Consider the following 20,038-nt stretch of genomic DNA (forward strand, 5'->3'; position numbering starts at 1 on the left):
AATTCAGTAGTTGATATGTATCCCTAGAAGGTTTTTATGGTGTGCAGTTGCTTACAGCTTTTATATGCCTTTTGAAATGTCAGTCCCTATATTAAGCTATTTCATCCTTTGTTCCCACCCATTCTGAAGATTAAGCAGCATGCCTATAGTACTGGAGAAAAGAGTAATTTTTTTTTCATTCCTTACAGAATAGCCCAAGAGCAAGTGGAAAGTAATTGTGTGAAAAATGATTTGTCAGTTATCTCTGATCATTTCCTATCACAAGCCTACTCTTTCAAAAAAGTACTGTAGAATTTAATAAATATGAAAGATGTTAGAGTTACTTTGAATTTTAATGGAATTTATTCTTTAAAAGAAAAATATTAGGTATTTTCTATTTAAAAAAAAAAAATAGAACACTTTAGAAAAAGAATGTAATATTAAAACCGGAGCAGAATATTAAAAAGGCTTCTTTCCTTTGAATTCTCCAAGAGATTGAACTCCTTTCTAGGGATACAGATCTATTCATAAATACTTACTTTGTGTACCTAAGCAAACATTAATATCAAATCACCTGAAACTGCTGTATCAATATTGTCTCTACAAGTGTGATCTTTTGACTATCTAGAAGTTTTCAAATAACTACTAACTGGATGTTTGAAAGTTTCAAGGAGGTCTAATTAGTCATATAAATAGGCAACATGATCCTGTTCCTGTACAGTATAAAAATCTGATTAAACTAAGGATTGTGCAAGTGAATGGGACCTACCATCCTTGTTTAAAAATAATAATAATAAAAGATAATAATTTATAGACTGTTTAAAAAATCCAGACAGAAATTAGTTCCTCTAACTCATCAAATTCTGCACTTGAATACTGGGGTCATCTCTCTAAAACAAAGAGTTTAGTATTTTTTCCTTGAAATGTCAGGTGGAAGAGAAAAAAATCTGTGTAGGAAATTTCTCCAGTACCAGGTATGTTTTAAGAAATTTGATCCTTGCACTACTTGAATGTTCATAGTTTAGGGATTTTCATTTGTATCATTTTTAAAGCTAATGCCATCATTTAAAATGACTTAAATTCAATTAGTCAGTTTAAATTGGAACAAGTTGAGTGTTTAGCTATATTATTATCTTTTGAATGTGCTCTCAGGCATATGGTGAGGACCCAGGTGTGGACTCTGTGATCCTTGTGGGTCCCTTCCCACTCAGCATATCCTATGATTCTTCTGAAATTTGACGTGAGGGTGTCTGAGCTCACAATATCATCTGTTGAAGTAGAAGTTTCGTCAGTAGAAATGGAAATAGAAATTTATGACAGTCTTGAGCTTCTATTTTTACATTTAACCTTTCATATAATGAAACAATATAAAGAAATGCACCAATACCTTACTACAGTAAATAATGTCTTCTATATAATTTATCGCAGTAAAAGGGTTTAGATCAGAAATAGACAGACCTTTTGGTAGCAGAGAATAAATAAACCTGTTTGTCTAGAGAGAGGTTTTGCAATGCAAAAGTTAGATATTTATTTACTCTTCTGTGGTTTAAGAACAACACTGCAATAGGATCTTATGCACGAAAATGCATGCGGTGACAGCTGTCTCGTGTTGATGTAGTTGTTTTCAAGATGAACGTGTTCTAGACGTGAATCTTCATTCTCGTCCTCTTCACTGTTGTCATTGACATCGTCGGGATGAGTCCTGCAGATGCGTTCTGGAGGGACCGTCCTGTGATATTGTGGGAGGGATTATATTTTAATTAGTACAGATACTTCATAACTTCATAATTTATTTCAGAGATATGATTTATTAAGATTTGAAAATGTTGTTCAGTAAATTAAATTTTCTAAGATATTTATTTAAGAGCTTTGGAGATCATTCTTTCTTAAATTCTCTCCTTGCATTTTCTCATTTATACCATGTTATTCCTTTTCCTGAGAAAAGTATTGCCAAGTTGTATGAAAGTATGAAACTTACTGTATAACATACATAAGATCCTTCATCTATCATTCCTCTGTTTTGGAAACAGTGGAAATGAAACAGAAAAAATGTCTGACTTCACAGCTGCGGCTGACTGAAAAGTACTGGTAAGTCACTTTCAGTGGTCATAAACAGCTGAAAACTCTTTCCATTTTTTTTTTATAACCGGTTTGGTCTCTGACCCAAGAGCAGAAAAAGCTGGTGCTTTGCTGTGCCTTATCCAACTGGAGCTGCCCTAGTGGGTCCCAGCAGTATTACAGAGAGGTTTCCTGGAGAGAATTGGTGCTCGGCATCTCTGTGAGCGTTTTTTAGAGCTAGGAGGGAGGGTGAAACCACATTATTCTCCTATTACGTGCAGAAGTAATGCTGCAGTGGAAGACCTGGGATTTAGCTCCTCCTCCAAATTTTAAAAAAGAAAGGATTTAGTAAAAGTCCTTAAAAGAAAACATGTCATATAACTTTTATTTTAATGCCAATAGTGTAACAAAAAGCTTCCTATTACCTTATTTTATTATTGTTCAGTCTTAGAAAACGTAATTTTCTCATTTCTTCAATTCCAAAAGGTACAGACTTCAATTCATTGTGATCCAAAAACAACTCTCTCAGAGAGTGATATGCTCCAAAAAATGATACTGGATCTACTCCATCATCAGTGAGTTTGTTGAAGGACAGGTAGAGATACTCCAGCCCTGGCTTCATATGACCAAAGACATATCCTGGAATCCTTTCAATCTGATTTCCTATAAGTACCAGGTGTAGTAAGGATTTTGGCAGATAGGAAGGAACATGATACAACTTATTATAGGAGAGATCAATTGATTCCAAGTTCCTGCATCAAAGGAGAAAGAAAATGGGATGGAAACATTATAGCGTACTGTGTTGTAAATGCTACAGTCTCTACAAAACAATGCTTTTAACATGGTAACACAGAAATTCACAAAAAATCTCTTTTAAAAGAGAAATTTGTTTCTGTTAATGGAACAGAATGCATTTGATGGAACATTGTCTATGTAATTACTCTGGGAACAGAAGGAATTGAAGTAATTAATTATCAGTCAAGCATAATGATTTCTGTTGACAGGAAGAAATCTACAGTAATGAGTAGAGATGGGGTTGAACAGAGGAAACTTGGGCTTAGTTTGTGATTGATAAGCATTGCAGAATTGTAATAATAAGTGACCCTAGAATGTACATATTAAGCTTGGGAATTTGCCATTCATACCATTGACATGGATTTTTAAATGTTATTCTAAAGCCCATCTGAAACTGAATTGTTTTGTGAATGGCTGCTTTAGAAGCATTCCAGATTGCTTCCCTCACAGAGCTGAAAGCAGCTGTTAGTAACAGTGTGTTCTTTTCAGATTAAGCGGTTTACAAATCTACAAATCAACTGCTAGGACTGCAGCTGATAAGTTATGGCAAGATACACTGTGTAGCTCAACACATCCTTTCCACAGAAACTACTTGAGTATTCCATGTGCTTTAAGTAGTGAGATTTTAAGTAGCATTAACTTTTGTGAAACAGGAGAGTGGTTTGGACAGTAGTCTTATTTTAGTCAGAATAGTCCCATTGTCTCTGCAACATGACCCACTTCTTAAATTTTGAAGATCTGGATGGTTGATGACACATGGATGCTCAGCTAATATCCTTATGCCTCCCCAAACCCATCTTGGTATATATTGTGATATGTGCTAAGTACTCAACAGAGCTGGTATCATTGGAGCTATTTTTAAAGCTTCAGAATGATAACTAGCAAATGAGGAGAGCAGACAATGCGTGTTTGCCAGGTCTGCTCTAGTTGAATATTTTAGTTTACGTGTGTGTTTGCCAGAAGAAACAAAAGTGGTGTAGTCTTTTGCTTCTTTCATTCTTACTGCCAGCTCTGCTTATATTCTGCTCTCACATTGTATTCTACTCTTATGTAATGGGGCTGCACAGTCCTCCCTTATTTACTTATTTACTTACTTATTTATTTCTGTATTTTTTAATCTAATGGGAAATAATACTAGCACAATATTCAGTTATCTTAAAATTACCTCTGAGATAACGTATTAATACAAAATTATCATATAATTGTATGGAGTACTATTGATAATATTAATTATTTGTTTGGATGGTCAGAAAAAATATCTACACTTCTATGTTAATATGGTACAGGTTTGAGGTATAAGATCACTTTTGTTTTAAAGCTGACTGGGTATTTCCTAGATTATACAATTTAAGCAAAGGAAAATTAAGAAAAAATAGCTAAGAGAAACTGTCAGATCAAAAGATAAACAGAATTCCAAGTTCAAATAATAAAGTCTAAATATTTATTTCATTATCTGACTTATGGACAACAGAAAAAAATAAAATTAGTTTAAATGATTCTTACTTACTCTTGGTTTATCCAAGCCAAAGGTGCTATTCTGTGTTCTTCTAATTTATTATGCTTTAGCACAATGACATTTATGTTTCTTGTATGGTTAAAGCAAATTTCTGACACTTCTTCAATTTGATTGTTTTCAAGGTATAACTCCTATAAGAGCATTTGGAAAGAAAATTTGTGTAAGCAAAATACAATGTCAGTGTTTTACAAAACTTAATGCTGTGAGTCTGCAATGTATCAAAACTGTGGTTTACAAAAGCAAAGATTAACTTCCTGATAATGGCTTGTAGCATCGGATAAACGTGACATGAAAAAAAAAAAAAAAAGGAGCAATGACTAAAGTTTATGAAGGATCTGAAATAGAATTTAAGGGCTGCAGAGGAGGGCCTCGGGAAAAGAGAAAAGTGAGTTCTTAGCCTGAAATTCATTGTCTGTATGCTTATTAAGTGTTGGTTTAAAATTAGATGTTGCCAAAGCATATGAGCAAGTAGAAAAACTTGTCAGGTGTTTGCTGTAGGGACCAAGTCAGTCAAAAAAAGAAACCTGTAACATGTGAGTGAATGGGAAGTGGAGAACATGAGGCCAAAGAAAAGTTGCAGGCAGTAGCTGCAGCAGAAGCTATTGCTATAGAAAGATATTGCTGGTGTAGCTAGAGCTAGCTTTCTGTATTTTCCTTTCACATTTCAGGTTATGGATGATTCCAGGAATAAAAAGAAATAAATACAAGGACACTGAAATCAGGAAGAAGAAAGGGAAAGACAGAATTGAGAGAGATCATGAAAATAATAGGTAGCAAGAAAGATCTTTGAAGAGAAGACTGAGGTATGTTACAAATGAAACTATACAGAGAATGAAGAGGGGGAAAATATCTTTCACACTTGTCCTTAAATAAAACAAATAGATAAATCAAAACAAACAAACAAAATCCAAAACAAATGTAAGTTCAAATTCTAGGCAGAGGAAGGAGATAGAGGAGAGTACCAAAAGAAGAAATTATTTGATTAATAATCAAGAGAGGATGAAATTGCTCAGGGAAGAAACCTGTTCAGCCCCAAATGAGGAAGAACTTAGCAAAGATTTGGAAATACTGGAAAAATGAGACTTAAATCTGTCAAAAAAGGAAAAGGATGGTTAGGTATAGGCATGAAAGGAGCTTTTTTGGTTTTCTCTCCCTTCCAGACCTAGACAGTCTTGGTTCCTTCAGTCTTTCATTATGAAACAGGTTTTCTGTTTGTCTGATTATTATTGTTGCTATCTTGTGAACAATGTTTTTGCACTAGAACATTATGCTGTGTGACTGAACAAACAGGACTGATAGTTTTGTTAAATTTTCTTGCAGGCTACACTATTTTGTGAGAGTATACTAGAGAAATTCAGACTTGAGAGACGCTGTTTGGGATAAAGTTGGTGTTAAGTAAATTTCTGTAAAGAAAAATTTAGGAATAAGAATTAGTATAACTAGAAACAAATATTTTAAATTAAAATTAATCTTCATCTGATGATAGTAAAGCAGTAAGAAGGATTATAAGTGTGGTTGGAAAATAAAGCTTGCTTTTTTTTGGTTTGGTTTGGTTTTTACCTCAAGAGTAGTGGGAAGACCTTGTGGGATAATTCTAAATTTATTTCTTCCCAGTCGCAAATAAGAGAGACTTTTCAAAGGATAGAAGGCCAAAGGACTGACATTTGCTTCACTAAGTTTATTTCCCTCTAATTCCAAGGTGACCAGGTTCTTTAAATCTGGAGGGAAAAAAAAAGTAGGAATTCCTGTTAGTGAATGCCATCTCATATCTAGTTAATTTGTATTAAAGCATCTTAAACATTAATATAATCAGTTCACAGTAATGAAAAAATGTAGCCTTTTCCTAAAAGGGTTTTAGTTCATTATGTCATAGTCATAGAATTAGTTTTGATTAGTTTGTAGAATTTTAGAGATTTAATAGAGGCTTCTTATTTATAGTTTTCTCTCCTACTCAGAACGGAAAAGGCAGCTGCAAGAACTGGGGCTAGTTCTTACAGGTCCTTTATGCCTTACTGGCTCTACGCATGCTATGTGTCTGTGCTGGCGCTGACCTTTGTGCAGTTGCCCAATGATCCCCACGGGTCTCCCGTCACTTACGTGACAGTGGATGTTACCCTTTCTTAGTCATTCCTTCCCTTCCCTGTCTGACTCCTTTCAACCACTTACTGTACCGAGTGTTGAGAACCCTTCACAGATTACACTGTTCCACCTTCCAAAGGAAACGATCACGTAGATCTCAGCCATCCAAATGTAGGTCTCAGAAGAAAGCAGTGTTGCTCAGTACACGTAAGCAAGAAATACTACTTCATAATGCTTAGTTCCTCATTCACATATAAACCACATAACTGTGGGGTTTTTTTTGATTGCTTCTTTGTTTTTTACAGAAGCTTTATATTGTTCCTCCTAATAGTACAATCCAATCATTACAAAAACTGAAAGTTTCTTGTTACTCCTTTGGCCTACATTTCCTTTGTCTCAGCTCAAGCATTTTTATTGCTCCATAGAGAGCTGTATCACTAAACTAATCCTGTTTCCATGGGGACCCTTTTGGCAGCAGAGGAAAGGGAGCAAAAAGTAGTCAAATTATGACATGGATCATGTATCAGCCTACATTTAGTTTGACTTAAAATAATCATGGGTTGCTCTGATTGTGTTATTTGACACAGAGCAATCAGGTTATGGGTCAGGAGAGTACGTATCTTCAGCATACTTCAACTTTTACTTAGAAACTTTAAATATGACTTTATTGAGAAAGTGACAATTGTATAAGAAGGAAAAATGCAATTTTAAAAAACTCGGTCATGCAAATCTTTCAGCTTTTGATGCCTTTTGAAAACATGAAGCTTAAAGTTAGTAATTATTTCTCTGGTTATATCCAGTCAGATGCATTTGGTTGAATAGTCTGCTTTTCAGATGTATTGTAATCTTTTCATATGATCAATATTATTTTTCTGAATACCTTGTAAGGCATCTTCATCAATGGCATGGAGCTGGTTGTCATTTATTTTTATTTCTTCCAAAGTTGATGGCAATCTAGAGGGAATATGTACCAGCATATTTCCATCCAAATACAAGCGTTTGAGCTTTTTCAGGATCTTAATTATAAGGATGAAGAAGAGAATGCAGATTATCAAGGTCTAAAATACATGGTTAAACATACAGCATGATCACAGTTACCATTTCATTAACCACAAGGATTTTGAAGATTTTTTCAGTAGCAGTGCAGTACCAGCCGGTGTTTCTTACTTATGATTATTTAACATTTAATGCTTGGTTAATGTCATTCAAAAATCTCTGGCTGTTCTTGATTGCAAGAGTAATTTCTTGAAATAACCACGTTTAATTGTATTGTAATTATACTGTGGTTATATGTATTAGGTGTAAACTGTTTTAGATCCAGGAACTTAAAACTGGAAAACTTTCCTTCAGGTAATAATATTCAGTCATTGGATAATAGAAAAGTTAGATTTTCTTACTTTGAACGCATGTGAACCTATGCCAGAAGAGGTAATATTATTTTTACTCAAATCAATCCATTCCAAATTAGGTATCCCATTGAATGCTTCATCTGAGATAGTAGTAATAATGTTTCCTGGGACAGAATTCAAGAAAACAGTTTGAGTTACAGTATGTATTGAGTTGTGTAGTACTGTACATGTAAAAATATATAACAGAAATAGTTGTATTATATAAAATATTTATAGATAGATATGTTTATATTACTATTTAACCTCTAGTATATTAAAAAAAAACTTGAATTTTTAATTTATTGTGTTAGACTCAGCTGTAAAATTATTAATGCATTTCTACGATAAGAAATTGTTATATATTAATGCTACTGCTGAGTGGATTTGAGAATGGTTAATGTTAATTAGAGAGAAAAATAATAAGCAGACCCACTAATTACCTGTAAGGTCTAGACTTGTGAGATCTGGATCTGTGATGGGTGGTATTTGTGTAAGTTTGGCATTAATACAGCTTACTGTGGATTCTGAGGTGGAACATCCAGATGGCAAAGGAGGAGCTTCTATAGGTGGAATAGGAATGGGGAAACGAGATGGCATTCCAAAAGTACCATCATCTTCATCACTTTCATACTGTTCTTCCTCTGTATCTCTCTCTCTTGTTCTTATTTCTTCCCTTTTCTTTATTTCTTCTTTTTGAAGTTGTAGGTCTTCCTCTTCGAGTGATAGCCTTCTTTCTTCATCCTTTCTTGTGACAGGCCTCTTTTCTTTCTGATACACTTTATACTTATGTCGATTTTTTTTGCCTTTCCTTCTTCTTTTCTTTTCATCCTTCCTATGAACATCTTTGTCTTTAAACTCTACCACTTCTGTTCTGAGCAGTTCATCTTTTTCAGTTTGAGTATGTGCTGATGGCAGAACACTGGGGTTGTCAAGGTCATTGGGTGCTGGAGAATCACCAGACAACTCAGTTATGTCATCCAGTGAAATAATATTTGAATCCAATGAAGAAGCTGACCAGGTAATGAGAATAATAATAAAACAGACAAACAAACAAAAAAGTCTGATGAGAAGGTATGAAACTAAAGGTTTAGTAAACAATGTTCCCTTCACATAAAGATAAAAATAAACAGTAACTGTAGAAGAGTAGTATTTCCCTTAGAATATGATTTGAAATAATGATAATATGGTGTTATATTGCTACTTGACAGAAGAGTCAGACTTTGATGAATGATTAAGCCAACCAAGAAAAACATTTTGTGGGTGGGTATGACCCTCTGCAACTCTAGGAAAAAAAAAAAAAGCGGAAAGAATTGAACATAACCTTTGTTGCCTTCCTTTTTGCATTAGCATAATTATTATTTTTTGGCTTTGATGCAGAGGTCTAGAGAAGTGAAAAAGTATGTCTGGGAGTAAGAGGAAGGTAATTTGAATAAAATTCACAAAGGCTATTGCATGTTCTCCTGTGTAAGGGACTGCCAAGCGTAGAGATGGCTCTAGGTGTAGAGGTAACCAGGGAAATGTTTTAACCCAATTGCCAAAGTGCAGCTTTTACTAGCGTAACAGGGCAAGTTTAATAAATGGAGTTGAAATGTTTCAAGCAACATCATTTCTAGTTCTACAGTTAATTTCTGTCCTGCCTCAGTACATTTCTCTGTGTGTGTGTTAGACATACACACACAAAAAGAAAGCTGAATAATAACTTGACAACAAGAGGAGGTTAGGTTTAGTACTTTGCAAATGGAGAGTATTGGGAACAAGTGGAAGGAAATCACATTTTATCTTTATCTCCTCAGTTTCTTTTATTTTTAAAAATAACACTTTTGTATAATTTGTTTGAAGCACAAGCATGATTGTCATCCTTTTGTTCCGCTTAACTTTCTCCTCTTGATTTATATCTAATAGCTGCATGTGTTTTTACACTTTTAACAAATACTTTCTAGACTTGATACTATATTAATAATAGTGGCTAGTATCCTGGCTAGAGTCTTTTGTGAATGGAAGTGGGATATAAAATGGAACCAGATGTTCTTTCTTGATATGTTTAGTAAATCTTTATAAATGTAGGAGAAAAGATGGAAAAAAAAAATAAAATATATATATATATATAATTATCTTTCTAAATATCAACTCATACTCATCTAGACCTGCTCTTTCCACATAATTCAGGGCTTGTTTTCTCTGTAACTGTATAATGGGTAGCTAGTAATACTTGATAATATTAAGTGTAACTTTTATGTAAGGTTTTGCTTGAGTTAGGTTAGAAACAGTAAAAATATTATGATGTACCTTACCAGTATCAGAACAAACTGGGCAGCATTCTCCTGCAGGTATAATAGTTTTTGGACACTTCAAAGGGTGGCACATAGCTGTATCACAGATTACTTCTCCTTTTGAACAGAGACAAGTCACACAGGGCTTGGGAGACCAGACAGCTTTATCAAACATAATCATCCCATTAGCTGTGCACTGCCCCTTTTTTCCTAAGAAAAAGAAATAGAAAGCTTAAACAGAAATAAAAACAAGAGTTTACATCAAAACTTTGAAAATAAGCACTACTATTTCGTTCTCATTTTGAAAACACAAAATATACTCCATTCTAAGTATCATATCCTTATTCCTTACTTTTCTTGATAGCATTGTCTTCAGTTAATGAGTATTCTCTAATCTCTGTTTGTCTGCTCCCACTGTTTCAGGCAGTTGTTGTAATAGTTATGCCAATTGATGAGGACCCCTACCAGCTTCATCTTTTAGAAAAACTCCCGAATTATTCAAATTCAGAGAGTTTCTTAACATGGGAAAACTAAATCTGGATGGTGAGTTTCTGGGGGACTTGTGCATGACATCTCCTCTTTCCTCTCCATCCTTAGAAATGAAGGTCAATGAAAGTCATGCATAGGTACAGTTGAAAAAGAAGAAGAAAATTTCTTCATTACTATGACATTAAAATGAATCACACAGAACTTGAGAATTATTTTTCCAGGTCCCCTTCTGCCTCTCTCATGTGAAGGGACATCTTTACTAATGTCTTGCACACTAAATGAGAAATTTTTGTTAAGGCTCTGAGGAACTGGGCAGGTGTCAATATTCACTTCGTAGTGAGTGTTCATAGACAATGCAAGTAAAGTCTGCACTGTAATGCCTAGTAAGATGCTATTTGCAAGCATACCTCTGAACCTGGTGAACAACTTTACTCTATACATCTTCCTTTTTTTCTGCCTGACTGCTGTAAGAATGCATTGCTGAAGGATTCATTTCAAGCTGACAAACCACTTCTACATTATGTGCTGGAAAGGGCAAATTAAAGAAAAATTTTTCTCTTTTCCTAAGGATGGTTTGACTTTCTCCTTCAGCCAGTATAAAGATTGTCTAATACAGTGGAAAAATCTTATCTCAATGGAATTTACATGCAAGAGGCTTTCATTTGAGACAGGCATTGTCACTAGAAGGATTGTGTGCAGAGGTAGTTTTAACACCACCTTCCCTGCTTCCTGCTTGGTTGCTCAGTTGTAAAGGGAGAATGGGTAGGAGAGTCTCTAAATATCCTAACAAGACTTGTACAGATTTGCTTCAAATAAAAGCTTGAACTACATGTATCTCTGATATTAATATTTAACTCAAAATCTAGCATTTTGCAAAAGTCCTTCAAGGCAGTTCTAGTCTTAATTTCATAACAAAAGTATTCCCATTGGACATGAACTTGTTTTCTAAAATAAATACTAATTATCAGCATCATCCTAAGATTGGATGATAGAAAGGGGAAAAAGGAAGCTTTTCAACAGTTATGTCCTGTGTTTTTCAAAGGTCCAGTAAGTCCAGGTTATATATATATAGTTTCTGCAGCATAAGGTTGTGCTCTGATCAACTAAAGCCGTATTAACTGAGGGAGGAGATGAGTTAGCCCACACCAAATGTTAGTTGGCTGTAAGTCTTTGCCACTCTACCCAGGTATCTATAATCCTACTGTTTGCTGGATCCAGACTTCTGGTTTTTATGTACTTGCCAGTAAGCCACTGTGTTTCTTTTAAATGATCTCCAAAGGAAACAAAAGGACGCTACACTTTCTCATGTTAAACAATAAAATGTCAGCTGTTTCTGGGGAACATATCTGGCTTGAGGTGGAAATTCTTCTGTACTTCCTTCAATTCTTTATTTTGTTTGGGCTACTAGACTGTATCTGAAATTGGTGCAAATCTTGTCTGAATAAGCATAAAGATATGGGATGGCAGGACTTGGCCTCTGCCTACTTCTCTAACAAATTATTCTGTTTTCTGTGTGCATGAGAGTTACTTAAAAGACAAAACAAGCATGTGTGCTCACAGGCAAAGAAGGTACCCCTTTATTGCTTTGCAGAACTGCTATCAGTCCTTCCTTTGGAATTCTTATACAAGACGGAGTAAAGACTGGGTTGAGATGCCCCTTAAACTTCTTATTCATTGAGTAGGGAGAAGTGACATTTAAAACATATTAGAAATAGTGCAACAACAGCATACTTCTAATTCTGCTCTGCTTAAAAGGCAAACTTTATTTAGTCTGTAAAGGACAAACAACTGTAAATTTCCTTATGCTGTGGTGAACTCTTTGATTTAATTTAAGTGAGTTCACATGAACTTTATGTGGAGGAAAGAGATATCTTTGGTTGCCATTAAAATTCTCTTTAAGCTCTTAATTTGCATCCTGCAAATGGTATGTGTAGATTGTTTATTTAGGCTACTCACAGCAGAATAAGTAGCTAGAAGAATGATAATTCAGTTCTGGGTTTTGGATTGCATTTTTTTTCTGTTTTGAAGCATGATTAATAATAGTGTTCTATTATTTAATAGGTTCTGTTTTTTCCAAATCTGACATTAACTTGCAAAAATTTTGAACTTTAAAAGCTAGACTAAAAAATACCTTGTGGTTGAAGTGTTTGGCATATAAGCACAGGACTTTTAACCTTTGGAAATATGGTGTAAATCCAGCATGAGGTTCCAAATAAAATGAGTTCAGTGGTTTTAGCTCAGCTTTTGGATGCAAGTCCAAATAGAAAGAAAAAAATGGGGAGTGGCTGGGGGGGGACTATGCATTATTTCAGCATGACTGATGGTCTCTGTCAGAGAAACTGGAATATCTTACATAAAGTGTATGCAATTTATGTGGCATTTTCCTCTGTTTAATATATATATATATATTTTAAATTAAAGTTTGACATTATGTATTAGAAGAGCAATACTGTAGTATACACTAGACATGATATAGTTAAGAGTTTTTCTAGTTTCCCTTACTTTAAACTATTCAGTTTGAAATGGTTCATCCTTTTTGAAAGTAAGGACTTGCAACAAACAGTAATCGTTAGGAAAATATGACTAAAATATGTTTTGCCGTAAAGTTGAGACCTATTAATATAGCGGTTGTGCCTCCTGTGTGTGATACACTTAAAAAAGCCTAAATTTTGCTTATGAAATTAGATTATTTTCATTTTATGTAGAGAAGAGGTAGTCAGGGCTTTCTTATTCATAAAATTGCATATGGTGTTTTTATTCAGTGTGTGATCCTTTAGTGCTGCAATGGAAGCCTTTATATTCCTGAGCTATAGAGCAGACATGACCCTATATTGGTCTTTCACAACATCCCAGTGTCTTTTCTTCAACCTTTGAACTTCTTTCTATGAAAAGAAATGAAGCATTATAATATCTCAATGATTTTTCAGTTGGTTAGTAACTAGGTTTTCAACATTAAAAATATTTATAGTAGTATTCAGAATTTTTTATCTTTACAACAGATGTCTGGTTTTTAGACTCTTGCTGAGCCTTAATTTCCTGTTTTGTGAGTCCAAATTTGCCATCTGTAATGTTGAAAATGTCTGCAAACGAAAGTTGTAGAGCAAGAGTGTTCTGTCCCTTTTCTGTGCTAAGGACCATAAAGATACTTACATATATAAATTTTCAATTTCTTTCTTGTCTTGTATTCCTTGAGGAGACTGTAGAGAGTCATGTTAAAATTACTAAGGTAGGCTTTAGTAAAGACCAATGAAATTATGGTGGTTTTTTTTGTTTGTTTCTCAAAACATAAAATTTGTTTGTAATGTAACCTTCATATTGCAACTATTACTATGTTATTGATTTATTTACAAAATAAATAATTAATCCCAATCTACTGCATGTAGACATAGTTTGAATGTTGCTTTTTAAACATGAGAAAAATTCAAGACCTTAATTCATTTTAAATAACACTTGTGTTATTGGTGTTAGGGCCTCAATTGACTTTGGAGATATTGAGCAAGACATTCTCCAAAAGGGCCTTCAAACTTGCTATACATTTGAAGTTATGAAAATACTATCCCAGCAAAATTTGAATTAGATATAATGAAGGGAGAATGCAGACAATTTGCAGAGAATTTACTTTTACATGGCAAAGCAGGATTATCTGTAATGCTTAAGCATAGATCATTAAAAAGCATCATATGCTAGACATGGAGTTATTATAAAAGGCAACAGAGTTACTTTAGCAAAAGGTAATCGAATTTTGTTTCACTCTGTGTTGCAAATAGAGATAACATAAAGCTTTCAGGATTTTACATGTTTCATTTGAAATCAAGAGAAAAAATTAGTCTGCAAGGTATTTGTCTAAGTAGTAGAGGGCTTTAATTCTTACCTGGTAAGACACTATAACTAGATTCATGTCCACCCAAACCTATGAGAGAGTCAAATACTCCCATAACACCGTCATCGATATTAATGAGAGGTATGCTGGGTGCTACAGCAACCGGAGCTGGAAGCTTCATCCTTGGCTGTCTCAGAGACCTGCGCTGGGCAGTGGAGCCCTTCCCTGCTCCTCCATTGCGCATTCTTCTCCTTTGCTTCCTAGGAACTTCACTAGGTTCATTTTGAGAAAAATCAATACACAGAGAGACAAGCAGCAAACAGTAGACAAATGATGAAGCCTGCATGCTTTTGTGTGTCTCGGAAAATGTCCTAGAATGGGAAAGAAGAAAATTAGATATCTAGAGAGCTTTTAGTGTTGTGTCAGACAAATATTGCACTTTTTAAAGCAAGTGGACCAATGCATGGTAGGTCAACGTAAGCAAGTTTCCTCTTGGAAATCAATTGCCCTATGAGCTCATTTAAGCAACTTTACTTCTGTGGTTCTCTGACCATTCAAATGTACCACTGGATAGAAGGATATTTTATCAGCTGACTGCTGAATGAGTCAAACTGAGTATGAAACTGTATCTTTTTCAATCAATCCTGCAGCTAAAGAGGTACTACCTTTGCATTTAGGAGTTGAATCTGTACATTCGCAGTGCCAGGAGGCGTTTGTAGTTTAGCAATTGTTATTGCTTCCAGAAAGGGTGCTCCTGAGAGCTGTGAAGTGTTTCTGCATTTTTTTGATTCCTAATATTTCTTCCAGGTTGTTGTAACTTCTGAACTTGGGAATGGCAAAGTAACAGAAAAATGCATAGTTCTTTTTTGATATTCTGCTCCAAATGCTCCCTAGGTTTATCATTTCTATGCAAGGTAGTTGTCACCGTAGATGAAAAGAGATGTACTTTTGCTTCCACTTCTAGCCATCCTCTTGTTTAATGGAATCTTAGTTCTGCGTAGGTCGTCTAAAAATGGCAGTCTGTAATGGGTTGTGTTCTGCATTTACTTTCCAAGAAACGGAGTATGTCTGTATATTTTGAACCTTCCTACATACATTGTAGTGCTTACATTACACTTACTGTCACCAATAGGTGGCATTCCAGAACAGAGCAGTCAGGATCCAGCAGTATGCATGGAAACCATATCAAGCAATGGCTATCCCAGTGGGGTAACTACTGCATGCATACCCGAAGTTATTAATGCTTTTTCATAGCTCTCTTGGCATTACTATTTCCGAAAGGAAACTCTGTCCTGGGACCTATTTAACTGAGACTAAAGATACTGTTGTTCTTGTGATGTTGAGAATTAGTGACTGCTGATATAACTTGAATCTTATAGCATTTATTCTTTGTGTCCAAGATAAAGCTTAGAGTATGTCCATTAGTTTTGTCTAAGGAAGTCAAAAGGGGATTCAAAATTGCTTTTTCTTGATGTTTGTCAGCCAGGCTTTATATTTAGCCTTTCTCTTTGGAGTTAGTCTTACAGTTACTTATGTTGTGTTAATACTTACCTTGTATTACTTTAAGAACCTGAACTTTCTGCCTGAAAGACTTTTTTTTTAGAAGTTTATACATCTTGGTATTTTCTGATTAAGGGAAACGGTCAAGTTTTTCATTACAAGTTGCCTAACTTTTCTTTAACATAAGGCATGTGATTGCATATTTTTTGAAGCTTTCTACAGCATAATTCTTGTATTCTGTTTTTAAATGGGAAGTTGGCAGTAAATAAGCTTAAAAACAATATGGTTTGATGTTTTCCTAATATTTTGGTTTCTGTGTTCAACTATTTTAAATTTCAAATATTATAGCAAATATATATTTATTTACAGAATTTTGTTAAGGTAAGCTAATATTTGTATCCCCACTATTAAGGGAACTTGAAATCCAGGTGTCTCATACAAATTCCCATGTAATGAAAACAATCCAGACTTGAGTTTATTCACATCACCTTCTACCCATGAGAAAACAATTATTCCAAAAATGCTGTATAGACTGTACACTGACTTTTTATGTAAAGAAATTATTGTTAGTTAACATATGAAATAGATGGAGAAGCCTGTACTCTGCATTGGTGATGTCTGTTCTTTTTCAGGAAGTGCTTGCTTCTTGGTACCTCATCTTGCAGGACAGATGACCTAATATTTTTGGTTTCTAACTTTCTTGTATGGTAATGACTGACTATAAAATTACACAGTAAACTTCTGTTCCATGTGTTTGAATGAAAAGCATAAAGAGCCCTTAGGGAAAACTGAGCATACAAAGAAAAGTCTTGAACATCTGTATTCATTCTGTTGAGTTAGTGACATCTCAATTATGGTCACATTTTTATAGTACACTTTGTAATAACACCATAGCTACATAGTAGCAATATTGGTACATTACATTTAGTTCATTTTAACATTTAACCATTCCTTCCTGCGACGAGTCTTATAGTGACATTACTGAAATGCTTTTCGATTCTCAATATAGGTATTTTTAAGTCAGGAAAAATACAATGTGAATTACATTACATTTACTGTACAAACTGTCTCAATATTTTCCTGTTTTGCAGTATTTGCAATATAAATAATAAAACTATATTTAAGATCCAATTACTATAGAGTGAAAATTGCCTTCATAAAATATTATGACAACAAATTTTAAAACAAAAACAAAAAGCACCCTCCCCAAGGGAATGTCTTTTAGGCTAACCCTCCTGTTCATATCATATATTTTCACCCTAAGTCAGCTTTTCAGTAGTGAAAACTTAATACTACTACTTAAAACCAAATGGTGTTCCTTGTATGCAAAATACTGAGCTACATTTCTACATTTATTTCATTGGCTTATTTAATAAGTGGTGTCTCACATTTTAAGACCAAAATTGTGAATATCATACAAGAAAAGGGCCTTAAATGCATTGGGCCTTTTATAACCATGTCCAGAATCCTCAGATTATTATCAGGAAGTTGTATTTAGTATAGTGCCAGCCAACTTTTAACTTGACAATTCAACCTGTTCAATTTATAAGACTTTTGTAAAAAAAAAAAAGATTAGGTTTCAAAATAAGATTATAGACAGCTAATAAATTCAAATTGCTATATTTTCATGTTGCCAGACACACTCAACATGACTGCATTGCTATACCTTTTTGATTTTACCCATAAAAGTTTAGATCATGCATGATATGCATAAGCATCTTTAAAACCTTTACTTTTATCATGTACATTCAGTAGTTTGCATCTTTTAAAATGTTTATCTTCAATAAGTTCAGTAACTGTTATTTTGTTGTTATGGTAATAGAAATAGTTAATTTTTAAACCAGTGATCCTTTAGAATACCAGAATATCAGAATTTATTAAATAATCTGTCTTTATCTAAAGATAGTCTTGAACTGAGACCCGGTCTAAATTCAAGCATCTTTCTAAAATGTCATCGTTATTTCTCAAGATACACAGGGGTTAAAGTGATTTACCAAGATTTTTCACATACCATCCTTTAAATTGATTGCACAGAAATGAGTTACATTTAGCCATACCAGCAAAGCTAATTGCATTTTCAGTTAGTTTAAGCTTGAAGTGTGTGGCAAACATTCACACCAAACACAAAGCAAATCAACTGGTATTGCATACTTAAGCTAGAAAAGCATTTATGTTCAGTATTACTAAAAATAGCTAATATTATTTCATACATATTTGCAAAGTTAACATGTAGTTTAAGCCATTCAACACCACGCTTTAAGCAGTAATTTAAAATGTAAAACATTTTACCTTGTAATCTAACCTAACAGGAGATTCTGCTTGGTGTCATTTAGTCTCCAGTTGCAAATGAAACAAAATCACACTGATATCTTTAAAACAAACAGAGAAACAGTAGGGGTTGTTGAAACATGTTAGATGATTCCTTAGTTAAGTCTGAAATAGCTTCTTTCCCTGGGGACAACGCGCTGTTCTGTTCTGTCTGCAGAGAATCAGCTAATACTGTTACTCGGAGAACTAAAAACCCCAGTTAAGCAAAATGAAAAGCAGCACAATACGTTCGGTCCGTAGGCTGACAAGGCACAGCTGGAAATTTCTCTTTCAGTACTTACAGTTGCATAAGGAACGAGAAAATGGAGTGTTTTTAAAAGACCTGAAAAATGTGCGTTCAGTTCTGGTTTATGTATTTAGAAGTGTTGTTTCCAGGTGGCATGAACTTAATGTAGATTTTTTATTGTACAAAGATATTTTGGATAGAGTACCCTTAGTATAAAAATATTTATTAAAATGAGAATGTTTCTTAAATTTGTATTTTCTTAATCCTCTTCTGTCAGCCTGTAATCTATATGAACCAAACCTTTTTATTGAAGGTTTTTTTCATGGAAACATTTTCTTTTGTCCTATTACAGCAATGATTTCACCATAAGTTCTAGCTTATGCATGGAAAATAAAAAGACTGAAGCATTTTCCCTTCATTTTTTGTAAGGGTAATTACATCCTGAAACCTGATACTGAAGCACAGCAATCCAGAAGTTAGTAATCCAAATATGAGAACTGAGTTTGGGGGGAAGGGAGGAAAAATGGTACGTTACCACAAGTCCTTTGTGTGCCAGCAGAGCCTTTTCCTTCATCCTCAGACAGAGCTGCTGCAGTGTGTCAGAGTCTGAGGAGACGATGAGTCTGCTTAGCTTCAGAAATGACAAATTTACCTGGTAGATGGAGTTGTCTGAGTTGTTCGGACGTTACAAATTTGTTGTTTGCTTGAATTCACACTCTGAGGAACGTTGAGACGTAGTCAGGGAATGGTATAACCATTGAGTTAACCATAATTGTTAGCCTGCCTGTGGCAGAAAGACATTGGGAAAATTGATTGTCTCTTAAAATAGTTATTCGGTGTCTAGTGTGCTTTGCTTTGCAAAGTCAAAAGAGGAAATAAAAAACTTGTGTGTTTTATCTGGAACTGCTTAAAAAGAATGGAGGTGGTTATGCTGAAATGGAGCTAGCATCTGAAATGAGATATCACACCCGGTTCCTGTGTCCAAAACGTTGCTCTGTATAGAAGGCAAGTCACACAGTAGGACAACAGTTGTTCTTGCACAAGTAAAGGATTAAAAAAAAAAAAAAAAAAGTTGTGTGTGTCAGGTAAAAGTCTTTATGTATTTAAATACTGGTGTACTCACTCGAGTGAGCAGCATTCACTGCATTATGTATTTGAATGCTGCTTCTTTTGCTTCTGATCATTGTTTCATGGCTATCTGCTGATAGTGTACCAGGCCCCCATCTCCTGAAAGCCTGCCCAGCTGGACACAAGGTCGCCTGCTAGTGGCCAGTGTGGTGGATCTGGCCAGCCTTCGCTCATGCAAAGCTCTGGTTTAATGCATCTGCTTTGGATGTGGCATCTCTGATGGCTGAATTCTAGGAAGTCCTCAAAGCTGGCTGTTTAAGTTATGTCATCACTGTATTTTTGACTAGGATGGTCTTGTAAAAGATCTCAGATGTGTGCAGTTCAGGTAATGCTCTTTTATTAGAAACAAAAAATGAGCAAAACCTGTAGTATTTGTATATATAGTGAACCATTCTTTATGTGAATGGTTCACTCTGAGTACAGCAGGTTGCCAGGATCTGGTTCGTCTGTACGTATGGCCCT

General features: G+C 34.6%; 2 protein-coding genes across 2 annotated transcripts in view; one reads left to right on the forward strand and one right to left on the reverse strand.

Moving 5' to 3' along the window:
* The window catches only part of CENPP (centromere protein P), a gene marked incomplete at its 3' end in the record, with an annotated part of 139,940 nt that overhangs the window by 94,610 nt on the left and 25,292 nt on the right, over window positions 1–20,038 (forward strand). The gene's annotated exons all lie outside the window — the stretch shown is intronic.
* ECM2 (extracellular matrix protein 2) lies at window positions 1,507–18,249 on the reverse strand (the record flags this gene model as incomplete). Its single annotated transcript, XM_084292930.1, has 10 exons — window positions 18,184–18,249; window positions 14,446–14,765; window positions 10,107–10,295; window positions 8,256–8,825; window positions 7,825–7,940; window positions 7,308–7,443; window positions 5,909–6,066; window positions 4,340–4,479; window positions 2,463–2,789; window positions 1,507–1,708 (listed from the first exon to the last, which is right to left on the reverse strand). The coding sequence occupies exons 2-10, from the start codon at window positions 14,738–14,740 to the stop codon at window positions 1,507–1,509; spliced, it is 2,133 nt and encodes a 710-aa protein (XP_084149056.1). The 5' UTR covers window positions 14,741–14,765; window positions 18,184–18,249.

The sequence above is a fragment of the Netta rufina genome (assembly GCF_964035555.1).
Source record: "Netta rufina genome assembly, chromosome: 10".
Taxonomy (NCBI): Eukaryota; Metazoa; Chordata; class Aves; order Anseriformes; family Anatidae; genus Netta; species Netta rufina.